Source organism: Capra hircus, chromosome 8 (genome assembly GCF_001704415.2).
Source record: "Capra hircus breed San Clemente chromosome 8, ASM170441v1, whole genome shotgun sequence".
Taxonomy (NCBI): Eukaryota; Metazoa; Chordata; class Mammalia; order Artiodactyla; family Bovidae; genus Capra; species Capra hircus.
The window spans coordinates 90,090,941-90,112,822 of NC_030815.1; the positions used below are offsets into that span (position 1 = coordinate 90,090,941).

The 21,882-nt window shown below is 40.2% G+C and overlaps 1 protein-coding gene across 1 annotated transcript in view; it reads left to right on the top strand.

The window, feature by feature from the left end:
- The window catches only part of TMEFF1 (transmembrane protein with EGF like and two follistatin like domains 1), a 99,538-nt gene that overhangs the window by 73,193 nt on the left and 4,463 nt on the right, over window positions 1–21,882 (top strand). Inside the window, exons 8-9 of the mRNA XM_018052531.1 lie at window positions 10,918–11,041; window positions 21,165–21,323. Of these exons, the coding sequence (XP_017908020.1) occupies window positions 10,918–11,041; window positions 21,165–21,323 (283 nt within the window). The remainder of the gene's footprint in view (window positions 1–10,917; window positions 11,042–21,164; window positions 21,324–21,882) is intronic.

Sequence of the window (21,882 nt, forward strand, 5' to 3'; positions counted from 1 at the left end):
ATATCAAGAGCTGCAGAAAATTCTGTTGGACAGCACTCTTATTTTTAAAGGAGAGAAGGCTAGGATGAAGCAGAAAGAAGATCCAGAGGGAAAACATCATGAAGAGACTAGTGGCACAGAAGTTGAAATAGAAAGACTGACTGCTAGTTTAAAATGCTGCATAAAGGAATTAGAGGACAAGCCTCAAATTTGAAGATGTCAGAAATGTAAAGTTGAACTCTTGGAAAAGTGTGCTTTCAAGATGCAGCATTTAAATGTCCAGCATGGTGGTGAGTTAGTGCTTTTCTCAGGCTATTGGAAAACCTGTGGTGAATGTTGAAATTGCAGTGTTAGAAGATTTGTTGTAGATATGTCATAAAGGATATAGTGGCTGAGCATGAGGTGTATGGGCTTCCCTAGTAGCTTAGCTGGTAAAGCGTCCACCTGCAATGCTGGAGATCCCGGTTCAATTCCTGGATCGGGAAGATCCCCTGGAGAAGGGATAAGGCTACCCACTCCAGTCTTCAGCTTCTCTGGTGGCTCAGATGGTATAGAGTCCACCTGCAGTGCAGGAGACCTGGGTTTGATTCCTGGGTTAGCAAGATCCCCCGGAGGAGGGCATGGCAACCCACTGCAGTATTCTTGTCTGGGGAATCCCCATGGACAGGGGAGCCTGGCGGGCTGCAGTCCATGGGGTAGCAAAGAGTCAGACATGACTGAGTGACTAAGCGTGCACGTGTGTCCGTGTATGTGCACACATACACACCAGGTGTGTGGGAGCTGGGTATGTGACATTTTGAAAACTTGGTGGCAGAAAATTTCAAACATGAACGAACAGGATAGTATAATGAACCCTTATATACTCAACCACTATCAACAGTGAACAGCATTCTGTCATCCTTGTTTTGTCTGTATACCTTTACCCGGTGGATTATCATTATTCTTATTTTACAGATTTTTTTGAACTGTAATTTATATACATGGAAATGCACAAATGTTAGCCACTGACAAATGGATAGACCTCATCTGTACTACACCTTATCACAGTCTTTGCAACGTTTCCATCTACCCAGAAAGTTCCTTTGTGGCAAATGACATTTTAATAAGTGGCCATTTTTATCCAAGGATATTTTCATACAGCCTGAAATCCACTGTAACACCTTTTTAATAGCCAACACATTCTCACTGCATTCCTGAGCATCACCTCACCCCAATCCTCACCTCACCTTCAATTTCATCCTCTCAGCCTCTCCTCCTGCTGATCAAGGATACCAGACGCACCAAGATATCAATATTGTTGGTTCCATTATTTGGTGATTAATGTTTATATATTTTAATACAGCTCATTTGATATGCCCTTTTAAAAATGGTCTTGATAAATTTGCCTTATCAAAAGGTAAGCCTGAGCCAGTTGCTGCAGTCACTGAAGGAGGGGGAGAGCCGATGTTGTGGAGTGTGGAGGAGAATCACAGTGAAGATGGTGAGAAGGCTGTGTAGGTGGGTGGCACAGAACCCTACGGGGAGGAAGGTCGCTGAGAGATGAGAGTGGGATGCTGATCTGGAGGTGACAGGTGGTGAGCACAGCAGGGGAAGGGAGGGGGCGAAGGGGTGTAGGAGTAATGTGATTTTGTTCCATCAGGGAGTTGAAAGAAGTGCTTCCTAAGGGAACCGCTGAGGAGGTGGATGAGTTTATGTGCGTTAGAAAAGGTGTTTCACTGGGCAGAGTGGAAAAACTAGGAAAGAAAGAAGCCGGGTTAGGGTTGGTCATATCTACTCCCTGGACATGAAAGGGTAGGGGGTGTTGGGGAGTAGACGGGAGTTTCTGCCTAGGTAAATGATTCTCTGCTGGGGTCTGAGGAGACTTGGGTTAAAGAAGGATGTGTTAGTGATGAAGCTTGGAGTGAAGGTTGGTAGAGGGGAAGCAGGAAAGAGTATATTGAATTTTTGGATTCAGTATATTGGCTCTGTGGAAATAGAGAGCCCTTGAGTTACTAATGCACTATTGATGTTGTTGTGCCCTCAGTAGCCTCTTCTAGGTGCATGTCCTGGTTGTTAACAGCAATTCCTGGTGCTTTGTTTGGGTGGAACATGGATGGACCAAGACAGAGTCAGTGACACTTGCCTTTGCAGATAAGCCATCTGGAGTCTTACCACATCGTCACTTAGAACCATACTCTCCTTTGTATTTGAAAACACTGCCGCTGGTGGCAAATTGGTTTCTGAATGCCTCTGTAGGGTGGAAGGCACTGCTGGGTGTCTGAGCTTTTTATATTGTGTGTGTGCTCATGCACACACACGCACACATTGTTCAGAGACTCGCAGTTGCAGCTGTTATTCATGGAGCCTGTCACCACTTGCCTGAAGGCATTGTTTGCACAGGACCATGCCCAGTTCTTGCTGTGCAAGGCTACATCTCTGCTGTGGTTTCTGAAACTGTGCTTCATTACGTCTGTAAAGCCTTTTAATCTTTCCTTTTTGAAGTTATCTAATTAACATGGCCTGGAGAGCAAGTGCTTGAACATTCCACTTTTGTCTGTTCCCCACCTACCTTGGTGAAGTCTTGTGATGGTTAAGAGCTTGTGCTCTGAAGTCAGACTTGGTCCATGCTATGGACCATAAGGCAGTGTGGCCTGATTTCTCTGAGCCTCAGTGATCATATCTGTGAAGCAGGGGCAGTAATACCTACTGCCTAGGATTACTTTGAGCATTAAATGATGTCACTGAATTCCTTATTGATGTTATTATGGTGTTTTTTTTTTCCTAATTTCATTGTTAGTAGCCTGGCTGTGCTAAAGGTTCTTACCATGGGTAAGTCTGCTGGTCACTATGTTTAATGTGGCTCATGAGTGACAGTAGGCTATCCTTTTAACTGTTTTTAATCAAGTACACTACTGTGTGCCAGTTGCTTTCACATATTTAATCCTCACCACAATCATGTTACCACCATTTTGCAGATGAAAAAGCTGAAACTGTGGCTCGTGTAGAATGGCAGAGCAGCGACCAGAATTCAAACTTTCTGACCCTAAGCCCTGGTGCTCTTTCTTGTTCATGACAACTATTCCAGTGCATGTTCTCTTCAATTTTCTTCAGAATATTTAATCTACTCTCAGCTGCCACCTTGGTGAACACTTATACTCTGGCTTTACTCTTTCTCTAAGAACTAGTTCATATACTCAGCTACCTGTGGATCTTTACACCTATGTTTAGCTTGTACTGCTTTGCCTGAACTTCCAGGAACTGCTGCCTTGCCTGGGACATGATGGGTGCTTAATAAATACCTTTTGGAGGACTGGAGATCTCAATTTGAACTCAATTTACTACATTCTTTCTACTGAGCCTCCTGTCATTAGCCTTATACAGAGTTTTTCTTTCAGTTTTTAAAGTTGTGAAATATATATAACAACACCACATGCTGTCTTAACCACTTTTTAAGTGTACGGGTCTGGTGGTATTTGATAAATTCATGATGTTGTGCTGCCGTCACAGCATCCATCTCTCAAAATCATTTCATCCTGTGAAACTGGAACTATAGCCATTAAGCAATAACTCTTCATTTCCCTCTCCCTTCTGCCCTTATAACCACCATTCTGCTGATTGGTGCTATAGTTTTGACTATTCTACGTAACTCATATAAGTAGAAATTATGCAGTATTTGTCTCTTTGTCACTGGCTTCAGTTAACATAATGTCCTCAAGGTCTGTTTGTGTCATAGCATATGTTGGAATTCATTTCCGTTTGAAGGCTGAATATTTCCTAGTGTGTAGAATATTCCCTACAACTCATCCATTTTGTTTATCCATTAATGGACACCTGGGTTGCTTCCATGTTTTAGCTATTGTGAGTAATGCTACCATGAATATAGGTATATAGCTGTATTTTGGAGACCTTGCTTTCCATTTTTTTGGGGGTGGGGTGGTATCCAGATGGATCATATGGTATATCTACTTTTAATTTTTTGAGGAAGTACCCTACAGTTTTCCCTAGTGGCTGTACTGTTACATTTTCTCACCACCACGCCCAAGGATTACCATTTCTTCTTACCAATATTTGTTATTTCCTGGTTTGGGAATAGTAGTCATCCTTTTGGGTGTAAGGCGCTGTCTTGTTTTGATTCGTATTTCCCTAGTGATTAATGGCTTCCCAGGTGGTGCAGTGGAAAAGAATCCGCCTACCAGTGCAGGAGACACAAGAGATGTGGGTTCGATTGCTGGGTTGGGAAGATCCCCTGGAGAAGGAAATGGCAACCCGCTCCAGTATTCTTGCCTGCAAAATCCCATAGACAGAGGGTCCTGGCAGGCAACAGCCCATGGGGTTGCAAAGAGTCCGACACAACTGAGTACAGACGCGTGATGCAATGATTAATGATGGTGGACATATTTTCATGTGTTTATTGACATTTTGTTGATTCTTTTTGAAGTAAAATTGTTTTACACAATTCTGCATTGAGCCATCTTTAGCAAAGAGGACAGTTCTGTTGTATTAAAAACTTAAATGTTAGTGGGTTGGTGGTTGCAAAGTAAATAAAGGGTAAAACTAGGGAAGTTTGACATTAAGAAAAAATTGGTGGGCAGTGAGGTAGGTGGTGAACAGACATGGGGAAATCCACACAAAGATAATGAAAGAGAGATTTCATTCAACATGAGGAAAACTTGATAATATTGGAATTAACTATATTATATTGAAGAATATAAAGAATATCAAGGAGAGAGGAGAAAGCCTTCCTCAGTGATCAATGCAAAGAAATAGAGGAAAACAATAGAATGGGAAAGTCTAGAGATCTCTTTGAGAAATTAGAGATACTAAGGGAACATTTCATGCAAAGATGGACACAATAAAGGACAGAAATGGTATGGACCTAACAGAAGCAGAAGATATTAAGAAGAGGTGGCAAGAATACACAGAAGAACTGTACAAAAAAGATCTTCATGACCCAGATAATTACAATGGTGTGATCACCAAACTAGAGCCAGATATCCTGGAATGTGAAGTCAAGTGGGCCTTAGGAAGCATTACTATGAACAAAGCTAGTGGAAGTGATGGAATTCCAGTTGAGCTATTTCAAATCCTGAAAGATGATGCTGTGAAAGTGCTGCACTCAATATGCCAGCAAATTTGGAAAACTCAGCAATGGCCACAGGACTGGAAAAGGTTAGTTTTCATTCCAATCCCAAAGAAAGGCAATGCCGAAGAATGTTCAAACTATTGCACAATGGTGTTCATCTCACACGCTAGTAAAGTAATGCTCAAAATTTTCCAAGCCAGGCTTCAACAGTACGTGAACCGTGAACTTCCTGATGTTCAAGGTGGATTTAGAAAAGACAGAGGAATAAGAGGTCAAATTGCCAACATCCATTGGATCATTGAAAAAGCAAGAGAGTTCCAGAGAAACATCTACTTCTGCTTTACTAACTGTGCCAAAGCCTTTGACTGTGTGGATCACAATATACTGTGGAAAATTCTTTAAGAAATGGGAATACCAGACCACCTGACCTGTTTCCTGAGAAATCTGTATGCAGGTGAGGAAGCAACAGTTAGAACTGGACGTGGAACAACAGACTGGTTCCAAATAGGAAAAGGAGTACGTCAAGGCTGTATATTGTCACCCTGCTTATTTAACTTCTATGCAGAGTACATCATGAGAAACACTGGGCTGGAAGAAGCACAAGCTGGAATTAAGGTTGCCGGGAGAAATATCAAAAACCTCAGATATGCAGATGACACCACCCTTATGGCAGAAAGTGAAGAATTAAAGAGCCTCTTGATGAAGGTGAAAGAGGAGAGTGAAAAAGTTGGCTTGCAGCTCAACATTCAGAAAATGAAGATCATGGCATCTGGTCCCATCACTTCATGGCAAATAGATGGGGAAACAGTGGAAATATTATCAGACTTTATTTTGGAGGGCTCCAAAATCACTGCAGATGGTGATTGCAGCCATGAAATTAAAAGACGCTTACTCCTTGGAAGGAAAGTTATGACCAACCTAGATAGTATATTCAAAAGCAGAGACATTACTTTGCTAACAAAGGTCCATCTAGTCAAGGCTATGGTTTTTCCAGTGGTCATGTATGGATGTGAGAGTTGGACTGTGAAGAAAGTTGAGCATTGAAGAATTGATGCTTTTGAACTGTGGTGTTAGAGAAGACTCTTGAGAGTCCCTTGGACTGCAAGGAGATCCAACCAGTCCGTTCTAAAGGAGATGAGTCCTGGGTGTTCATTGGAAGGACTGATGTTAAGCTGAAACTCCAGTACTTTGTCCACCTCATGCGAAGAGTTGACTCATTGGAAAAGACTCTGATGCTGGGAGGGATTGGGGGCAGGAGGAGAAGGGGACGACAGAGGACGAGATGGCTGGATGGCATCACCGACTCGATGGACATGAGTTTGAGTAATCTCTGGGAGTTGGTGATGGACAGGGAGGCCTGGTATGCTGCAATTCATGGGGTTGCAAAGAGTTGGACACGACTGAGCGACTGAACTGGACTGAACTGATATTATGAGTTCCTTATCTCTGAACATGTTTAAGTAGAAACAGGGTCATGGGGTTATAACTAAAGAAATTCCCTTCATTAGACCAAATGACCTCCAAAGACCCTTACACATTTGAGTTTCTGGTTTCATTTACTTTCCAAAGCATCTGGACACTGTCTTTTTTTTCTGTGTTTCTATTATCTGTTCCTACTGCTGAGCTCAAACTTTTCAGTGCCAGAGTTTGGATTGTGTAGTAACCTCGTAATTGGTCATCCTGTCTTCCTTTTTTCTTCCAATTAATTTTAATAGCTTTTTGAGATATAATTTACATACCATTAAGTTCACCTGTTTAAATAGTGTAATTCAGTGTTTTTTTTTCTTTTAGTATATTTACAGGATTGTACTAATGTCACATGTACTAGCATTATAATTTAATCTTAAATCATTTTCATTACCCTCAAAATAAACCTCACACCCATGTCACTTCCCATTCCCCCCTAACCATCAGCCCTAGCCCTAGGTACCCGCTCTCAGTTAACTTCTTATGTAAACCATGGCTTTGCTTGTGTTGCCCTCCAACTTGGTCCTCCTTGTCCATATGATTAAGAAAATATTTCTCATCTGAGGTTTAAATCTTTCCATGCTCTGACTTCAACTTATTTTCACAACTTTGACTTAAACTCTTATATAGTCTGAATGTACAGTTCTTGCTAGGTCCACTTACCTCTTGTTCTTGAGAGTGAGAACAGGTACCTCATACCTGCTTTTTGGTTCCCACCGCTTAACTATCTGAATCTGTCCATGCTTTGAGACGTAACTTGAGTCCTACCTTCTCTATGAGTCCTTCCCTGGGTTATTCTGCCTAAGATGAAGTTCTCCTTTCAACGTGAACTTCCATAGCACCTGGTACTATAAAGCCTTCTTTTGGTGTTTTATTGTCTGCTATCGTGTGGGACCTGTTCTCTCGTGTTGTTCAGCATTTTGTGTGTGTATGTTGAAGATAAACTTCTTGCGGGCAGGGACTGTGACCACATTTCCCTTACCCCCTCTGTAGCTTAGCTGAGCATATGGATGTGCACAGAAATAGTATGTAAGCATAATAGAATGAATAGTGTTGGCATTGAGCAGAATGCTGAATTTGGACTCTGTGACAGACAGAGATTTCAAAGTCTTAATAGACACATCCACTTTAATATGGCTTTGCTTTGTCTAGAGCTTGAAACCACATTCTTTCATTAATCATTCAGTGAATGCTATTGGTGGTGTACTCTTTATTCATTTCTCATAACCCATTCTTAATTTTCTTATCGCTATCATGCATCTAAATTCTCTGATCACTTTCAGCTCTGCATTACTTTGCTGTTTTTAGGACTTTCTTATGGTAGGTTAGTACATTGCCACAGCTTTTGTAGACCAATGTGGTCTGTTTGTTATATACTTTATGCAGCTTTATTTCTATAGGCTGGTACCTAACCTCAGTCTGTATAGTCCCATTATTATATACTTCATGGTATACCGCAGCCTGAAAATACCATGTTTTGAGAAGTTGCAGGATGATAAGCACTGTGGGAGACAGTTGCATTCCTCAAGTCACTTCATGGCTTGATTGCAGAGGTTGAATACTACTCTTGGTTTGAAACCATAGCAAGAACATTACTATGTTCTAAGTGTCAGGAGTTATACAGAAATGGATAATACAGGCATCTAGATCCTCAAGGAGTTCATGGTCTCATGGTAGAGACCAATTTAAATACCTAAATAGTTATGACAGTGTTGTGAGTGTTGTAGCACAGAAGTGGGTTAGGATTGTAGGATTGCTCAGGATTGTAGCAGCCCAGAAGAAGGCTTCATTTCTTTGCCACAGAGTAATTATGGTTTGGGAGCTGGAGGAACCCCTGTAAGCCCTTTGAGGACAGGATATATCTTAACTGCTTTTTTATCCCAGCACCTAGCAGAGTCCCTGGCATATGGAAGGTGATGAATAAATGATACATGAATAAGCCGCCTATTCTGTGCTGTCTAGCATGGTGGCTACTAGCCACATGTGACTGTTGAGTATTTGGAATGTGACCAGTTGGAATTGAGGTGTCCTGTAAGTGTGAAGTGCTCTCCAGATTTTGTAGATCTATTTAAAAAAAAGGAATATAAACTATCATAATTTATCTGAATATATGTTGAAATGCTGTTTATTTGATATATTAGGTTAAATAAAATACATGATTTAAATTATCTCGTCTACTTTAAAAAATATGAAATAAATAAAAAATAAAAGTTATCTTTTTAAAAATAGAAAAAAAATTTCTATTATTAGAAAATAAAAGATTATGTATGTGTCTTATGTTATACATCTTTTTATTATCAGCATTTTGTTTGGTTTATTTTAAAAATTATTTTATTTATTTATTTTTGGCTGTGCTGGTTTTCATTGCTTCTCATGGGCTTTCTCTAGTTGTGGGGGGCTGGCTTCTCACTGCAGTGGCTTCTCGTGTTTTGGAGCACTGGCTCTAGGGTGCTCAGGCATCAGAGTTGTGGTATGTGGGTCAGTTGCCCCACAGCATGTGGAGTGTTTCTGGACCAGGGATCGAATACATGCATTGGCAAGTGGATTCTTAACACTGGACCACCAGGGAAGTCCACTGTGTTATACTACTGATGGACTTTGCTGATCTCATTCAGCTCTCTTAGAAGAAATTATTTGATTAAGGTTACACAAAATAGCAGAGATACCCTTAAAATGGAGATCTTCTGTGTTGGATTTCCCCTTAGTTTAATTATCTTTCTATGCATAAATTTGCACAGTGTTGTAAATACGTAAAATTTGAGGTAAAATGGCATGAATTTGGTCTTGGGAAGGTCTTATCTTTGAACTTAATAATCATTGAGATTAATAGTCAAAAAGATTCTCCTTTCATATGTAAATGTTGATCTCCAGAAAAACGTGCATTTTCAGTTCTCAGTTTTTTCACACTTGGTACACCTATTCCCAGTTCTCCCTTGCTTTTTGATATCTATATATACACGTAGTCTCTTATTTCATTCCTTCTTAATATGTTTCTATTAATAATTCTTCAGATTATATTAACATTTTGTGTATATTTGAGGGAGATAAGTCTTGGCTGGTGCATGATGTGTTACATAGAGAGCTGGTGGGTTTAGTGGCCTGTACATGCATTAATTATCTCAGATAATACAGTTGTGAGATCTCAGGCTTCGAGAGGGTGGTATGCTCAAGGTCACATGAGATTATTATTGTGAGATTATTATTAGTAAGAATCTGTAATTCACAGAATAATACACAGAATCTGTAAGATGGAATTTTATAAAATGGCAGGAAGCTTGGGAGTTTTTCCTACACATGGACAGGCCTGTAAACATTGGGGAACTCTGGGTTCATAGAGCTGAGGACTAATGTATTAGGTAAACGCCAGAAAAAAAGTAAAACATTCATTCTAGGCTGTGTGAATATGTAAATAAGTATGCATATGTAAGTATATGGAGGTAATGAAGGACAGGGAAGCCTGGCATGCTTCAGTTCATGGGGTCACAAAGAGTCTAACGTGACTCAACGACTAAACAACAAGTATATGGGGAAAAGAGACACAGAAATAGAGAATGAATTAAGGAAAGAATATCGTTGGTTTTGAAGACTGGATCCCCATGCCTTCTTCTTTCCTGCCGTTTTCTATCTCTGCTTCCTGACTCTTCCCATTTTTGGTAGTGAAATTACTTACCACCCTCCGTTTTCTTCAGTCCAACCCAGTTCGGTTCAAGTCAGTATACTTAAGTCCAAACACGTATTCATTAACATGTTTACAATGGTTTTCTTTGGATAGAGAGATTTGGGGCGGTTTAAAATTTCTTTTTTATTTGTTCTCTGTATCATTTGAATTTTTTTTTTTTTTTACAGAAACATACACCAAGAAAAACAATTTAAAAAGAACAGAGAACTATTTTCACTTGGGAAAAAATCAATATGCTCGATAGTTTTCATTCCAAAGTAAACCTTTCACCCTAAAATTTCAGAATCTCATACTTGTTCTCTGCCTTACCAGTGTCCTTTGGCCTCAATTTCATAGCCTCAAGGTGAATGGCTAGAGTAAGTCAATTCCCCAAAAGCCAGTGCTACATATCCCATCTCTGACACAGAGGTGAGATTTCTTCTGGAAGTAATATTTTTTTTTATAGCAAAGATGTTGAGTGTTTTTATTTTTTCTGATTATTTTTAAACAGCAGTTGCTCATAGTGGTCACATCCGGCAAATATTTTTAAATGCTTTGAATCTAAACAGTCTACCTGCTGTGTTTGTGGCTTAATGAGACCTTGGTTCTTGTCCAGCCTCCTATCTGATAAATTTCCTTCCCAAATTACCCAGCAAGGGGTGAATTTATTTGTTGTCTTAGAACCTTTGAAAAGTCCATGTTTTTCAATTTGCTTTTCATTATTTATTGACCTGGTTTATGTTCTTTTAAGATGCTAGTGATCAAAGGGAAGATGTTTATATTGGAAACCACATGCCTTGCCCTGAAAACCTCAATGGTTACTGCATCCATGGAAAATGTGAATTCATTTATTCTACTCAGAAGGCTTCTTGTAGGTAAGTCAGAGTACCTCCAGATCAGAGGTGAGACCTTTTTTCCATCTTTGGTCACTGCTCTGTAGCAGGCAATGAAATGTGAACTAAAAATATCACTAAAATGTAGTATTTATTTGCAGTTGAGTTAAAAAAAAATCATTAGCAGCATCATTTGGAAAAAGCTGGCAAGTAATACGCAAAAAAAAAAAAAAAAAAAAACCAACAAAAAAACAACCCAGATGTTTATTAGGGTTTTGAGATAGGCTTAACCTTTTTAATATTATGCTATGTATTTTTTAATATAGAACTATACCCATAGACCAACCTTATTTTGATTTTTAGGCAGTCTGTCACAGAGTGAGTGTGTTAAGAACTGCAAATGTTCTTAAACTTTATGGTCAAGTTTCAAGTAAAGTTTATAATGTATTTCTCAAAATAAGGGGAATGGGGATTAGAATCAGGTGTAATATGATGGATGGAGACAGAAAGGGTGTGAATCTTCAACTGTGTGATTTCAGAGAGGTTGTATAAATAGAGCTGAGATAAAACTAGATCTCGAATTTCCTGATGCTCACCCTTATGGCCTTAGTGCTTTTGCTGTTCCGTGTCTGTACTGATAACACTTCTTGCTGCTGCTTCTGGGAGCTTGTCTTTCACCTCTGGTTGGTCTAGCTGTCAAGGCAGTGTTTGCAAACACAGGGCGATTGGTCTTATTCTTCTCACTCCTTCCCCCTGCAGTTTGACCAGTGAATCTTTTTTTTCAAGAAGTAAAAGAAAGCTTGTGAAATCAAGTCTCCTGGTTTCTGTTTCTGTTTAACTTCATTCCCCTGACTTCTCCCCAACCCTGCTCCGTCCCATTATCCTCCTACTTAAAAAATAAAACAAAACACTGTACATTGTTTGAATGGTTATTAAGAGTTCTTTGTTAAGCTTTCAGCTTCCTTCTAATTGAATGGTTTCCTGTCTTTGAAGGAGCTAATACCAGCCTCACGCCCAACCCTACCTCTTTGCCTGTACATTAAAAAAAATATATATATATATATAGCCATGCAAGGGAGAACAAAATAAAATCATACAGTGGATTCCTTACGCTTGTCTCATAGTGACAGACATATCTCAGTAGAAGTTCAGATCATGTTGTCCTCTGAGCCTGGGGTGTCTTTTAAGATACCTAAAAGGGAGGGAAGGAGAGGTTGATGTCTAAGCCTCAGTGAGGCTATTTGCAGGGCAGTGGAGATGTGGACAGAGAGAACAGGCCTGTGGACTCAGTGGGGGAGGTGAGGACGGGATGAACTGAGAGATCAGCATGGAAACGCATACATTACCATATGTAAAACAGATAACAAGTGGAAATTTGCTGGGTGACACGGGGAGCTCAACCCAGTGCTCTGTGACAACCTAGAGGGGTGGGATGGAACGGGAGATGGGAGGAGGGGTAGAGGGGTTCAAGAAGGAGGGGACATATGTATACCTGTGGCTGATTCATGTTGATGTATGGCAGAGGCCAACACAATACTGTAACTCAATTATCCTCCAATTAAAAGAAATGATAATGGTAGTTATTTCCCAGTGTTGTTAATATATGCAAAGTACTTATCACAATGCCTGTTACACAATCTGTATTTAATAAATAGCAATGGATATTGATATTGACAATATTGATATTCCTAGGCTATACGCACTGTTAGGTTGGGGGCTCTGTTTTGCTAACCATTGTCTCCCCAGTGCCTGGCATATGGCCTCTCCCAGTAGCTACTCAGTGAATATTTTTTGAATGACATGTGATGGTGGCCAACTTTTCCCTCTTCTTCAGACCAGAGATGTTTCTTAAATGCTAAAGAATCTCTTTTCTGCATATTGTAACTCCAAAAAGCAGTTGATCTTTGTCTTTTGTCTAAGCATCTACAGTGTCCACAAGAACCAGGGCCTGACATCACATGGATTTCTACTGATAGGTATATTTGTTTAGTAGCAGTAAACAGGCAGGGATGAACATTCTTTAGCCACAGTCCTGTTATTAGGTTAAAATCTTTTAGCATTATATCACTATTAATTTATTTATTGCCTTTGTTGTTCAGTCGCTACTCTGTGTCTGACTCTTTGCCTACTTTGTACCATATCCTACATGGCCCTGGGTTCTTGAGTTCAAATATGACAGAGATCCAGCCTTCAGAAAAACTTAGTCTGGTGGCAGCAACTGACAAATAATAATTTAAATGTGATACTATATGGAAAATGCTATCATACATAGATACACATGAGATGATTTGAGACTTCAGGAAAGCTCTTCAACCCTTAAGTGGGAGGAGGGGCAGGTCTTACGAGGACATTTGTGCCATACCAGGAGATTGTCCTTTAATTAATTAATTAATTTGACCACACTGCATGGCTTGTGAGATCTTAGTTCCCCAACCAGAGATGGAACCCAGGCCCATACAGAAAGCACAGAGACCTAACCACTGGACCTCCAGGGAATTCCCATGTCCTTTATTTTAAAGACAGAAACCATTTAAGGATTTACATAAGAAAGATAGGGGCAGATCTGAAAGCCATCCTGGTAGCTAGATGAAAAATGGATCGGAAGACTGAAGGTTAGGAGCCTGTCTGTTAGTGAGGAGTGGGAGCCTGAGCCAAGTAAACGCCTTACAGTGGGACTGAGATGCGGGCATGAGTTGTAGAGGGAAAATAGGTGGTGACTCTGGAGGCTTTGGTGGCTGGTTGGTAAGAGGATGGGAATGTGGGAGTTGGGGGAGGGTCATGGGAGGGAAGAGTCAAGAGAGTCTCCTGGGTTTCTAGCTGATGTAAAATTGAGAAGGGAAAGGAAATAGGGGGAGGAGAACGGAGGTTTGGGGGGTCATGATGTGCTGAGCTTAATACTGCTTGATCTCAAGTGTCTGTGGGGCATCCACTTACCTAGTAGGCTCCTGGGTATCTGTGGTTTTGGAACTCATGAGGCAGGTGCATGTTGAAGATGTGTTTGGGAATCATTCCATCTTTAGCGTTGTTCAGTCACTTAGTTGTGTCCGACTCTTTGCGACCCTATGGACTGCAGCACGCCAGGCTTCCCTGTCCTTCACCATCTCCCAGAGCTTGCTCAAACTCTTGTGTCCATTGAGTTGGTGGTGCCATCCAACCATCTCATCCTCTATCATCCCCTTCTCCTCCTGCCTTCAGTCCTTCCCAGCATCAGGGTCTTTTCTAGTGAGTCAGCTCTTCTCATCAGGTGGCCAAAATATTGGAGCCTCAGCTTCACCATCAGTCCCTCCAATGAATATTCAGGATTGATTTCCTTTAGGACTGACTGGTTTGATCTCCTTGCAGGCCAAGGAAATCTCGAGTCTCCTCCAGCACCACAGTTCAGAAGCATCAATTCTTCGGCGCTCAACCTTTTTTATGGTGCGACTCTCATTCGTATATGACTACTGGAGGAAACCATAGCTTTGACTATATGGGCCTTTGTTGGCAGAGGGCTTTAGCGTATCCCATCTAATTCCTACAGCAATCCTTCCACACACAGGGCCTCCAGTTGATTAATCTCTCACCTTTTCAGTGCATATCCTCATTGCCTCCTTAAGAGTGAAGTCGCTCAGTCGTGTCCGACCCTTTGCGACCCTGTGGGCTGTAGCCTACCAGGCTTCTCCGTCCATGGGATTCTCCAGGCAGGAACACTGGAGTGGGTTACCATTTCCTTCTCCAGGGGATCTTCCCGACCCAGGGATTGAACCCGGGTCTCCCGCATTGGAGGCAGACGCTTTAACCTCTGAGCCACCATTGCCTCCTTACTCAGCTTAATTCCGTGGTCAATCCTTGTAGTCCCTCCCTTGCTTCATCATATGCTCACTTGACAAAACGATCATCCTGGTTCGTTCCAGCTTCCCGCCTGCTGCATACCTACACCCATCAGGCTTTAACTGGTCCTATGCACCTGTATACTCAGCAGGCCCTGCATGCTGCCGGCAGTCACTCTATAACTGCGGTCTTTCATCCTCCTCTCCTAGATAAAATGACTGCTTTTACCATCCACGCTCTCTTCAGACTGTCAGCCCCTCCTCTCATCCTCGCTCTCAGTTAATGATCTAGTTTCCAAGTTCAGTGAGAAAACTGAAGGAGTATGATGAGAACACTCAGGCTTTTTACTGTCACCGCCAGCAGTGCTCCCCATTTTTCTTCTTACCATACATTGTTTTATTCATATGTTTTTACACATGTATAAGTTACTTTTTATTTCCTTGATCCTGAAAGGTATCTCTCACTGTCCCTTCTATCAGCTACAGTCCCATTTCTGTCCTTTCCTTTGTAGAAGAACTGGAAATAGTTGTCTGTGGTATGTCTCCAGTTTCTCACTTCCTATCTCATGAATTCACCCCAATGAGCTTTTGCTCCCCAGCACTTCACTGAGACTGTTCTTGTTGCTAAATTCCTCAGTCAGTTTCTCAGTCTCAAATGACTTTTGAATGATCAGTGGCATCCAGCCTCCTGTGTGATAGACATTCTTCCCTTGGTTAAGGGATTACACTCTCTTGGTTTTCTCCTTCCTCACAGGCTGCTTTTCTTTCAGCCTCCTTGCCGGAGTCCTTTTTTGCTTCCTGGTCTCTCAGTGTTGGCGTGCGGCCAGGGTCCAGCTCTGGTCCTCTTCCTTAGTGAGTCCATCCAGCATCAGGGCTTTACATGATGTATGCTGATGACCCCCAGGCCACTCTCTCAACTTGGGACTCTCCCTCACTGCCGTTTTTCACATGAGCGTCTGACACCTTACGCTCAATAGAACCTAAGCTGATCTCCGGATCTGCCCTCCCTCTCCTAAACCTGTTCTGCCTCTAACTTCTCCATCTCAGTTGATGCTGACTTCACCTTTTCTTTGGTTTAGACAAAACACCTCTGATATGACTTTGACTTGTCTGTCTGTCATACTCCACATTTAGTCATTTCAGGCGTCCTGTTGGCTCCATTTCAGAATATATCCAGCGTTTGATGACTTCTCATTATCACTGCTACTCTTAGTCCAGGCACCATTTTTCCCTTCTGGCATTATGCATTAGCCTTCCTGATTGTATTCTAAATAGTCCATATTCAACACAGCAGCCAGAGTGAGACTTTAAAATAAAAGTCAGCTCTTGTCTTTCCTTTGCTAATGCCCTTCCAGCGGCTCCTTCATCTCCTGAGTGAGGAGCCCTTCGCACGCGGGCCCCTTCACCTCTCTGTGTTGGTCCTCTCCTTCCCTTTCGCTGGCCCATTCCAGCCACACTTGCTTGGACATACCATGCACTCATGCGCCCACCTCAGGGCCTCTGCGCTGATTCTTCTTCTGCCTGTTGTGCTCTCCTCGCACTTGTCCACACAGCAAACTCCCTGAGCCCCTTCACATCTTTACTCACATGTCTTCCTGAAGCTTGCCTTGACCATCTTCCTTAAAGTTGCAGGGCTCCCTTCCTGGCCCATACCTGGCACTCATGATACCCCTTAATTCTTTCTCTTTGTTCTCTTTTAATTCTGCCTTCTAACATAACCATTTAATTTGCTAATCGTGTTTATTGACCCTCCCTCCCCTACTGGAGGATAAACAAGCCAGGGATCTTTGTTCCCTGATGGATCCCCAATGCCCACCTCAGTACTTGGCACATGTTGGGTGCTCAGTAAGTAGGTTAAATATACGAGCGAATGAGTCAGCCCATGAGGCTGTGGGCATGATGAGATTACCATGGAGGGTATGGACATGAAAGAACAGGCAAGAGAGAACCAGATCCCTGGATCTGCCTTTAATTAGCAACAGAGGAAGTAGTGCTAACATGAAATTGAATACTCCCGTTATTTGGAGAGTATAACCCGATAGTCAGTTGCAGGAATGATATCCAGGGGGAACTGCACGAGTGAAACGGGGTCTACACATTCTTTTTGATACTCTGACCTTTAATTTTTGAATTAAGCTTAATTGTCAACTGCGTATCTAGGACATTATTATAGCTCCCTGTGGAACTATTTTTCTTTCACTGAGCTTTGACTTTGGGCTGTTAGCCTGCCATGAAATATATTCTTTTAAAAACTCCTATGAGACTTCATTATATTGTTGAATTTATTATAGCTGTATTGTTGAGGACGATGCTTTCTGGATGAGAAAGTACCCTTTCTGGGGCTGGGGGACCAGGCTGTGTCTCCAGTGGGGACCTTAGTTTCCCGACCAGGGGTTGAACTCAACACCAGCGAAAACCCTGAGTCTTAACTACTGAATTGCAAGGAAATTCCCGGAAAGTACCCTCTTTATATGAGGACTTATGGGATCAAGTTCCCTTAAATTTAATAAAAATAGCAACTGATTTGTTTTTTAAAAATGAAATAAAGTTGGTTTGCAATATTAGTTTCAAGTATACAGCATAGTGATTCAGTATTTTTATAGATTATACTCCATTAAAAGTTGTTATAAAATAATGGCTGTAATTCTCTGTGCTGTACAGATACTTGTGGCGTATCTTTTTTATCTATAGTAGTTTGTCTCTCTTAATCCTATACTCCATTTGCTCTTCTTCCCTTCTTCCTCCCCACTGGTAACCACTCCTTGTTTCCTATATCTGTGAGTTTGTTTCTTTTTTGCTATATACATTCTTTGTTTTAATTTTTAGATTTCACAAAAACAGTGGTATTAGACAGTATTTGTCTGACATTTCGCTAAGTGTAATATTCTCTAGGTGCATCTATGTTGCTGCAGATGGCAGAATTTCATTGTTTTTTATTGCTGAGGAATATTCCTTGGTGTGTATGTATGTTTATCCGTTTGTCTGCTAGTGGACACTTGGGTTTCTTCAGTATCTTGGCTATTATAAGTAATGCTGCCCTGAACGTTGGGATGTATGTATCTTTTCAAGTTCGTGTTTTTGTTTTTTCTGGATAATGCCCATGAGTGGAATTTCTGGGTCATTGGGTAGATCTGTTTTCAGTTTTTTGAGGAATCTTTTGGGTTTCCATAGTGACTGCACCAGTTTACATTCCAGCAATAGTAGTATACAAGGGTTCCCTTTTGTCCACATTCTTGCCAACATTTGTGATTTGTGGACTTTTTGATGATAACCATTCTGACAGTTGAGGTGATATCTTAGTAAAATGTTGAGCATCTTTTCATTAGCCATCTCTGCTTTGAAAAAAAAAGTCTGTTCAGGTCTTCTGCCTATATTCTGATTGGGTGGTTTTTTTGATATTGAGTTATATGAGCTATTTGTATATTTTGGATATTGACTGCTTATTGGTAATATCATTTGCAAATATTTTCTTCCATTCAGCAGGTTGTCTTTTTCTTTTGTTATGGTTTCCTTTGCTGTGCAAAAGATTTTAAGTTTAATTAGATCCTAGTTGTTTAGTTCTGCTTTTATTTTTTTGCCTTGGGAGACAGATCAAAAAAATATTGCTATTATTTATGTCAAAGTGTGTTCTACCTGTGTTCTCTTCTAGGTGTTTAATGATTTTCAAGTCTTATATTTAGTTTAGATCCATTTTAAGTTTATTTTTGTGTATGGCGTGAAGAAATACTCTAGTCTCATTCTGTTACATGTATTTGTCCAGATACTGTTATTCTTTTGAGCAACTGACTTGATTTCATTTTGTGGAAATTGTATTTTATATCAGTGATTTTATCTCTTTTCCTTTTCCCCTTACCTCTCATCTCCTGTCCCACTTCTTTCCTTTATCCAATGGTTTTTAGTGTATTCATGGAATTGTGCAGTCACTACAGTCAGTTTTACATTTCATCTTCCTGAGGAAACTGTACCCTTTACCCTCAAATCTCCCCATTCTCCTGAGCCTTAGACAGCCACTAATACTCTTTGTAGACTTATCTATTCTGGACATTTTATTTCAGTAGATTATATTCATATAGTATGTGGTCTGTGTCTGTCTGTCTTTGACTTAGTATACCGTTACATGATTTATTCATGTAGTGTGTATCAATATTTTGTTCCTTTTTGTGGCTGAACAATATTTCATTAGATGGGTAATACCATATTTTTTAATCCACTTACCAGTTGAAAAATAATTAGATTGTTTCCAGTTTTGGCTGTTATGGATCATGTTCCCTTTAATAATTGTTTGCAAGTTTTTGTGTGGACATGTGTTTTCATTTCCACTGGGTAAATGCCTAGGAGTTGCTGGGCCAAATGCTAACTCTGTGTTTAACTTTTTGAGAAACTGCCAGAATGGTTTTTAAAAGTGGCTGCGTCATTTTTATGTTCCTTACAGAATCCTTGCCAACACTTGTCATTTTCTGACTTTTTGATTCCTAGTTGGTATGCTAGACATCTTCTTGTGGTTTTGATTTGCATTTCTATGACGGCTAATGATATTAGTGCTTATTTGTCATGCATCTATCTTTTTTTGAGAAATGTCTATTCAGATCTTTTGTCTATTTTGTACTTTTTCCCTCTTTTTTGTTAATGAGTTGTAATAGTTTTTTATATACTTTAGATACAGATCTCTTATCAGATACATACTTTGCAGAAATTTTCTCCTGTGGGTTATCTTTTCAATTTCTTTCTTGATAGTGTCCTTATGTACAAAAGATTTAATTTTGATTTAGCCTAGTTTAACTTTGTTATTGTTTGTGCTTTTGATGATGTATGAAGAAATCATACCTCATCTAAGGTCCTGAGTATTTACTTTCTCCCCCCACCCCAAGAGTTTTATAGTTTCAGTTCTTGCATTTAGATCTGTGATCCATCTGAGTTAATTTTTGTGTATGCTGTGAGGAAGAGGTCCAACTCTTATTCTTTTGTATGTGGATGTTCAGATGTCCCAGCACTATTTGTTGAAAAGACTGTTCTCCCATCAAGTTATCTTAGCTCCCTTTCCAGATATTAGTTGACCATAGATGTAAAGGTGTATTTCTGGGCTCTCAGTTATGTTTGTGATCTCTGTATCTGCCAAACTGCTATTTTTGTCTGCTAGGAGGCTTAGAACCAGTATGGAACCTCTGGCAGGTGTCTGGGACCCCCAAGGGTAGGATTTGTGGATTCATGTCCCTCTGGCTTCCCATTTCTGTGCTTTTGGGTTTCTTTCTTGCTATGCGTATGTGCGTGCATGTTGCTCAGTCGTGTCCGACTGTTTGCGGTCCTATGGACTATAGCCCGCTAGGTTCTTCTGTCCATGGGATTCTCCAGGCAAGAATACTGGAGTGGGTTGCTGTTTCCTTTTCCAGGGGATCTTCTCAACCCAGGGACTGAACACGGGTCTCCTGCATAGCAGGCGGATTCTTTTTTTTTTCACTCTCTGAGCCACCAGGAAAGCCCCTTGATATGTGTTTTTTAATTGAAAATTATTTTTCTGTAATGAAATGTGGGAAATTAATAAATACTCTATCCGTAGACTTCTAATGTTTTATTAATCAGTTGTAACCAAAGGCTGGTGAATTTACACATTTCATTTCTGTCCTTCTGTCAACTAAAAAATGTGAGTTTTCTTTTAAGTATCTTAAATGTTTCTCCCTATCAAATTATCGTCAGCTGATGTTGTTGCCTTTTTATTTACTCTTAATTGGAATTCAGATAATTTCTAAGATTTGTACCTATTTGATTGCTTAGCTTTGTTTCTGTCATTAACAACTTATTTTCATCTCTTCCCCTTGTTCTTTAAATGATTATATTATATACACTGAGAAGTGTCTTGAATATAATTTGGTGTTATGTTCAGAGAACTGTAAATGCCTATAAAACTATTTATTCAGTAATCCCACTTCAAGTATCTAGCCTAAGGGATAACCCTAAATATAGAATACACAGTCATCATAATATCTACCACACCTAACTCATAATTTCAAAAAAATGGAAAATAGCTGATATGTCTAAAAGCAATGAATAGGTAAGTTTGCTGTATTTTAGCCACTGAATGGGATATTGTGAATCCACTTTTAAATGGCAGTAACAAAAACTACTTAGCAACTTTTAAATTAAAGTGATATAATGATAAGTACAAGGAGCACTTTGTAAAATAGTCATATCCAAAAGAGTATAAGGAAATACAATAAGGGCAGTGTTTTTTCAGATGGTGGGAGAGTGCCTGATTTGCTGTTTCTGTTTATCATTCTTTTGTATGTTTTTATTTTAAAACCTGAAATTATGAAATTTATAAATCTCATAGGAGTCCTTTTTTTCTTTTTCCCCCTTTTCAGATGTGAATCTGGTTACACTGGACAGCACTGTGAAAAGACAGACTTTAGTATTCTGTATGTAGTGCCAAGTAGGCAAAAGCTCACTCATGTTCTTATTGCAGCAATTATTGGAGCTGTACAGATTGCCATTATAGTAGCAATTGTCATGTGCATAACCAGGTAGGTAATGGCCTACAAAATACCAACTTTCGCTTAGAGGTGGGTGGCTATTAAAGAATCCTGAAGCACTCAAAATAATGGGACTTGACATCTACCAGTCTATTAGGAAGAAATCTAGAATTAGTTCTCTAAGGTTTCCATGTCCATCGTGCTGCTTTAGAATTTGGTCAAGAACTCATTCCCAGGGTTACAGGCAGTTCTAGGCTCAGGCGGAGGAAGCCTGAGGGTACTCGGTGGCATAAAGGAATTTTGAGATCTTAGAACTGTGTGTCTGCTTTAAGCATCACCTTCAGGGACAGTGATGGTAGTAGGATGGTCTACACATGCATTGAAGAGCCAGGCAGGAACTTTCTAAGTCCTGCCGAATTGATTGGGTCTTGTGCGCTAAGAATATACTTTATGCTATGTAAATACAAGAAGGGAAGAAATCAGAGGTTAAAGAAAACTGCTTTTTAAATATGTTGTCTTTATGTTGCATTACTTCATTTTCTGGAATACAGTTATGAGTAGTAAGCTTTAAAATACTCTATCATAACTAAAACCATGGGGAGTTTATCAT